Source organism: Chelmon rostratus, chromosome 8, assembly GCF_017976325.1.
Source record: "Chelmon rostratus isolate fCheRos1 chromosome 8, fCheRos1.pri, whole genome shotgun sequence".
Classification (NCBI taxonomy): Eukaryota; Metazoa; Chordata; class Actinopteri; order Chaetodontiformes; family Chaetodontidae; genus Chelmon; species Chelmon rostratus.
In genome coordinates this window covers 8,010,168-8,016,959 of record NC_055665.1, presented here as the reverse complement: position 1 = coordinate 8,016,959, position 6,792 = coordinate 8,010,168, and the positions used below count along the sequence as shown (strand labels likewise).

General features: G+C 42.5%; 1 protein-coding gene across 1 annotated transcript; it reads left to right on the top strand.

Annotated features, from left to right (window-relative positions):
- The first annotated feature begins 524 nt into the window (after nucleotides 1–524).
- On the top strand, nucleotides 525–3,113 carry utp11 (UTP11 small subunit processome component). The gene is made up of 8 exons (XM_041943220.1): nucleotides 525–708; nucleotides 899–960; nucleotides 1,082–1,184; nucleotides 1,303–1,422; nucleotides 2,128–2,221; nucleotides 2,336–2,466; nucleotides 2,645–2,755; nucleotides 2,889–3,113. Exons 1-8 carry the CDS (start codon nucleotides 649–651, stop codon nucleotides 2,970–2,972), a joined length of 765 nt encoding a protein of 254 aa, XP_041799154.1. The 5' UTR covers nucleotides 525–648; the 3' UTR covers nucleotides 2,973–3,113.
- Nucleotides 3,114–6,792: the final 3,679 nt, after the last annotated feature.

The window sequence follows — 6,792 nt, the reverse complement described above, 5'->3', positions numbered from 1 at the left end:
CTTTATAAACTGACCATATGTTTTGCTTGCCAAATCTTGATCTGCACATTAACTAGTCATGCTGACAGCATATAGTGGAGTGGAAAAAGCAGTTTTTTCACTGTAAATAGTGTAGTGTGATAATAAAGAAGAATGAAATGGAAACAGTCAAGTAAAGTACGAGTAGCTGTACTTAGTTACTTTCCACAACTGATTCTACTTCTATGATTTCACCATCAAAGGCTCACACAGCAGAAAATGTGCAACAGGGTGCACAACATATTTTTAAATGTGTGAAACAGCACCACCTGCTGTACGTCACGCGTTTCTACAACTTGTAATATGCAAATCAATTGCACTTTATATTATCAAGGAAATTTGTCATAATGTTTCTTGTGTAATAACAAACTGTACTTAAAGGAGTTTTTAATGTCGGTAAATTGTCCACAACGCTAATTATTTTATAAGTCCATGCGGTGTTTTCAGCGTCAGTTTCGAATCTGCGGACCGGAAATGAAAATAGGCTCTGAACGAAGCAGGAAACCCACATGTTCAGCTAGAGCAGAAACAGCAGGGAGGATTTAGTGTCTGAACAGTTCAGAAAAGCTCCATATACACCTGCTTTGACGAAACTATTTGGCTTTATTACGCCTGAGGACATTTTTCAGAATGTCTTCGTTCAGGAAAGCGTTGAAATCCCGACAGAGAAACCACCATGAAAGATCTCAGGTGAGCATTTCAGTGTTTTGCTAGTTAGCTTGCTAGCTTGCTAGCCTGCTGTCCTGTTATGAGTTGTTTTGAGATGACTACATGTTGTCACCAAGCTAATAAATGGCATGTTATGTTGCTGTGGCAGACGCAGTTATAATAGATAAATATTGAGTGTGTAAATCTTACCTGTATCATTTTGTTCGACCAGCCTGGTTTTAGGAAAAATTTGGGATTGTTGGAGAAGAAGAAAGACTACAAACTTCGTGCAGAGTGAGTTGAAGACATGTTTTGTGTTTCCAGGCTTTGTTTCAAAATCATAACACTTTTTTCTGTCAAATATGGTTGAGGAATAAGTCTTGTATTGAGCTGACATTGCCCCTTTTTTGTACAGTGACTACCACAAGAAACAAAACACTCTTGCAGCTCTGCGAAAGAAAGCTCTGGACAAGAACCCAGATGAGTTTTACTATAAAATGATCAACTCTCAGCTGCAGGTGAGATTAGCTTCATCTTCAGAGCAACAAGAACTAAACCCTAAACTTCCAAACAGACAAAATGCTGCCTCATCTTTGTGGCCATAGCATTTAATATGTTGGCTTATTTTGCTGGCAGGATGGAGTTCACGTAGCGAAAAAGGCCAATGAGGAGGTGGAGGTGACAGAGGAGCAGAAGAAAATGATGAGGACGCAGGATATCAAATATGTGGAGATGAAAAGAGTTGCAGAGGCTAAGGTACATTTATTTTTCCTGTAACGCTGTTGTGCACTGGGAACTTCTTGTGCCTGACTGACTTGATTTAAGTCACCTTCTAAAGACCACAACAATACTGGGCATGACTTCGCACTCTGACAGCTGGATTATTAGCTGCAAAACATTTTTGGTGTTAAAAGATTGTTGGTGCAAAATTCAGTTCAATTTTCAGCTCGGGTCAGAACTCGTGCTTATTCAAATGTAATTGAGTTTGCAAGATCACAAAATAAGCTACTGTAATTTTATTTAATAACCTTAAATAAGATTGGTTAAATAATGTTCCCTCTCCTGAAATGGAATACCAAATTGCCACGTGGTCTTTTTGAATGTGGTTGCAGGACAACCACAATTTACACATTGTCATCACACTGAAAATACACTTCTCATAACATCTAAAACCATCCAAATCCAAACATGATTAATATAACATGGTTAAAAGAAATAAATTTAGACTTTGATTCTGAACCTCAGTTTGCTGATATCACCTTCACATGTGCCGGTGTGCAGATTATCCACAATCAGATAGTAAAAGCCATTCCTCCAGAGGAAAGCACGGTATGTGCTGGAGGAAACTTAAATTACAGATGTAATGACTACCTAACCTCCCACTGTAAAATGAATCCTTTCTAAGTAAGGCCTTTGTAGTTGTCCCCCTGTAATCTTCGTGTGTTTATCATTTGCTTTCAGAAAATTGAGAGGCTGAAAGGGGAGCTCCATCTTCTGGATGCAGACAGCAAACAAAAAAACAAGCATACATTTTTTGTAGATTCCAAGAAAGAAGGTAAATATAGATGTACTATAGATGATTATGTTTGATGTGAGCATCCTCGTCTTTGTGGCCTTGAATAGTTCTAAGGTTACTGGAGAAGCTGAACAGTTTACTGTGTCTCCTCAGTGCAGTCATTTGACCTGGCAAAACAGCTCAACACAGCTCCTGAGCTGGTGGACCGAGTGTACAACAGACCGACTCTGGAAACTCTGGAGACTAAGACCATCCAGGGAGCTGTAGAGCCTCACAGTATGAAGGTCTGTGTTTGTGTTGCAGGAAAATCAGCCTCATTTGTTGCAAAACCACCCAGAGCCTCTGTAATCCGTACTAGCATTTATCTGAACTGAAAAAAGTGCAGCATTCATATTGTGGTGACATAAAGGTTCAGTTTAGGCTGCACTGAAGATTCATGTTTTCTACTCACTCTCTTTGTAGAAGTTGGCCAGGCAGAGGAAGCACCAGTATAAGATCCTTTCCCAGAGGATTGACAGAGAAAAGAAAATGTTTGTAATCTCCCAGAAGATTCAGACCCGCATGGACCTACAGGTGAGGAGAAGGAGAAACGACAATAAGCATTTTGGTTTCAGTTTCAAACAACTATCTTCATCGCTGGTCATTTTTATTTCCGTGTGAACTGTCAAATCAACGTTAAGCTCTTTTTTTTCACTGTGTGCGCCAGGATAAGAACAAGAAGGTGAAGGTAAAAAAGGAGACGCCCAATGCTGCTGCTGTCTACAAGTTTGAGGCCAAGAGAAAGCGCTGAGAGGGAGAGAAATCATACTGAGAAGCAGTCACCAACTCGCTAATGAGATCCTGGTGAAACAATGAACCTCTAGATCACAACATAGACAGTTTTGTACATATTTATCGAACACTTTTAGTTTCTTTCTAATAAATATCAGAAGAATATACAAATTTGTGTGGTTTCTTGATTTGCATCCAGCTTGTGAGTAACCTTTTTGTTACAGATTTAATTCAAGTTTTTTATGGACTTAATGTCAATGGAGGGACTTTAAAAATAGCAATAAGGGACAGCAGACCATGAGAGAGGCCTCAGGCTGAATTTAGGGAGGTTGGATGTGCTCAGCCAACAGAATTGTGGCAGCAGATTGTATTTTGGTCTTCCTCCAGTAGGTGGCATTAGTGTTCTTTATCACAGTACTTGGGAAAAATCTGTTGGTGGCTGAAGACACTAAATGTTGGCTTAGTATAAGCCAACATTTAGTCTCAAGAGGTAAATTGTGGTTATGTTATGTTCTGTCTTTGTATGTGTCACACCTGTCATCAGTGGAGGAGGAAAGTTCAGATCCTTGAGTAAAAGTATAAATCCAATGCTGCAAAAATACAGTATCAAGTAAAATCCTGCATTGAAAAGTTACTTAAGTAAAAGTAAGTGCTGTATAATCAGGAAAATGTACTACTGGTATTAAAAATAACCCCCCCCCCCCCCCTGCCACTGTTATATTGCTCATGCATTAATGTAAAAGCAGGATTTCACAGTTGTAGCTGGTTGAGGTGGAGCTAATTTTGAACTACCTGCAAATGATTACGGTCATTATGGATTAATCTGCTGAAAATATGGAGAAATGCCATCGCAGTTCCCCAGAGCGCAAAGTGACACCTTCATAATACTCGTTTTGTCCAACCAATAATCCACATCTATCATAAATAAATTACAATCTAAATAATTCATAGGAAAAGCAGCAAATCCTCACATTTGAGAAGCTAGATCCATGAAATGTTTGTACGTGAAAAATGACTTCAACGATTAACAAAGTAGTTGCCAACTACAGCACAGTACTTGAGTAAATGTACTTATATACATTCCACCACTGCCTGTCGGAAGAGACTGCCATGATCCATTTCAAAGGCTCCTCGAGAAAGCGACTCAGAAATGTGTTCTTCTTCTGCCAGAATTTGAAGGACAAAACTTTGGCATCCCTCATTATCCCACAGCTCATCGCGAGCGAGTCAGTTGCATTCAGGTTGTCCTCGTCAACTCATGAAGTCTGGAAATATTGGACGTCCACGGCATATTTATCAGGTATTTGCATTTGTGTGGTCATCAGCCACCAGTACAAGATATGATGTGACCCCAAAAAAGCAACTTCAACTTACACAGATATACATACCAGTAAACTGGACACAACACAGGTTTCCAGTTTGTTGGTCATTTGAAGGTAACTTCCTGCTGATAGACTTTACGTTTCATGAGTAGCCCATAAATAGTTCAGGTGTCTGTGAGGCTGGACCGTGGAGGACACACCTTTGTTGCAGGCTTTGACTTAGGCTGTGGCACACACCTCCGACAGACCCTTTTCACACATCCCAGCAGGGTAGACACAGCTGCAGCCCATAAAATTAAGCATGATTTAGGTGTCAGTTAGCCAGCATTGATAATAATAGTATTTTCAATGCTTGCTCATTAGCTCACTTTAATCAAAATTACCCATTATTAATTTTATTAGCTGCAGCTGTGCTTATGCAAAAATATCTGTGTTAAAAGGCTCCCCTGAGAGGCAAATGTAACTATTGTTATAGCTACATCCATTTCTACAGTTTATTCTCATTCATTGAGGTGTTGATGTGATGCTGCCAGATATCCCGATTTTAATGAACCAAATCAGTGCCCCGTGTAGTGTTCACAATATAGAGATCGGCCGTTCTTACAGCAAACATCTTGACTTGTCATAGTGAAGGTGTTACTAATAATGCTAACGATGGCTCTGTTCTGTGCCAGGTGTACAATACCAGGGCCCAGAAACTGAAGCCGCTAAATGGAATTCAGCCATCATTCATTTGATTAAAACCTGCGCTGTTCCTGCTGCGACGCGTCAAAATGTCTCCCATGAGAAGGCTGTCGCTCCCCGTCTCTTCCTCGATCTTTCTGCTTTCGCAAGACCCTCCAGCTCACACAGGGTTAGGGTCTTTGGCTAATTAGACTTCCCAGGAAAGTGTGTGTGCGTGCTGATCAGTTTGCCTGGGTGCCATGGTGGCGCAGGGATTAGCTCAGATTCCTCACTGTAAGATCCCTGGTTTGACTGCCACGAAGGCCAGCTCTTCTGTTGATCCTCCTGCCATTAGTCCTCGCCAAGTCCCTGTCCTGACAACTGAAGTCAAGACTTCTGGGCTCTCTGAAATGTAATGAAGCACAGGTGAGGCAAGCACACTCAAATTTTCTTCTAGCGCTGTCTTTCTCCATTTATGTGCTCGTATGTGCACATAGTGAGTACGAACTAACTGTATGTGTGGGTCCTCCAGCCAATAGTGAAATAGACTGAAGACCTGGCGCCCAGCAGCAGATCACAGTGACCCAGGTTTGATTGATCACTGTGGTGGCAGCAGCTTCATAAACAGGGCCCATCCATCAGCCTCTCCTGGGAGCCACTGGAGGGGAAGAGGGGAGAGAGGGAGCCAGGCAGAAATGTCACCAGATGCAGTGAAAGGTGGAGGGGCTGGAGGAGAGAGACCGGAGGCCTTGGCCCAAACACTGCTGACCAGAGCAAAGGTGAGCCAACACCTCAGGATGGGCCAAAACAGGGAAAGAGTGATGGTGGGTGTCCACTTGGACTGGTTGCTCTCGTTTAAAACACAGGACAGCGCTAACAGCAGTTTCCTAATTGCAGAAATGTCAATGCAGGTGTTTTTAAATCTACGAATATGTTTAAGACTAACACAGTTCATGCATGCATGTGCACCACACAAGCACGCACAAGCCCCTGCAAGGTCCTTCAGTGGCATTTCAGTGTTGACCATTCATGTCAGAACTGTGTTGCTGTAATTGAAGTCCTCGGCCAACTCTCCTTCCTTCCTTCCTCACGCCTTCCTCCCACCCTCCCTGCCCTCCGCTAATGCGTCACGCTGCTGGGAGAGCGTGCGTGTATCGGGACCCTCGGGCCCGGCGTCCATAAGCGAAGGGGGTGGAGGTCATTGAGGAGAGCCCAGGGGTCAAAACACTATGTGCGCAGTTCCGGGACCCCTATCTGACTGTGCGACCCGAGCACAGACGAGCCACTGTTCCCGCTCAAGCTCTCCTTTCATTCCCCCCAGCAACGGGACTCTTACGCCGGGGTGCAGCAGCGGGGCTCAAGGGTGGGCAGTGGGCGACCTTCTGATTTTAAAGATATAGACAGGCATTTCTCTATTGTCAAAAGCCTCGTAATTCATTTGACGACTCGCACAGGCCATCCTGTGGCCCCCCCAACCTCTACCCCCCAGCACCACCTCTAAAGTTAATGACCCTGGAGCTTTGCTTACGAATAGTCATTTTTGGAATGGGGGGAGTTAGAGTGCTATATGGTAGTCACGCAGCTGCAGGGTATGACATTGACCCCAATATATAGCAACTGTTTGAGAGTAAAAGTGTAGCCTGGTTAAGAAGGGGTCCAGTACAGTGGATCTTTGTTCTACAAGTTTAGTTATAAAACATACTGTGGAACAAAACCTACTCTTTTAAATAAGTTGTGATTCATTTCTTTTTAATCCCAGCGTCTCTTTAATACTGTGCATTGTAAATAAACTGATAAATTGTTTCAATTATGGGGGGATTTATCAATTTCTTTTAAAAGATCAGGTGACCCAAA

Bases quoted from the DNA above. Each gene is read 5' to 3' on its own strand.
- utp11 (XM_041943220.1), top strand. From the start codon at position 649: ATGTCTTCGTTCAGGAAAGCGTTGAAATCCCGACAGAGAAACCACCAT. The intron at 961-1,081 runs GTGAGTTGAAGA...TTTTTTGTACAG, and splicing joins GACTACAAACTTCGTGCAGA to TGACTACCACAAGAAACAAA. The intron at 1,185-1,302 runs GTGAGATTAGCT...TTTTGCTGGCAG, and splicing joins TGATCAACTCTCAGCTGCAG to GATGGAGTTCACGTAGCGAA.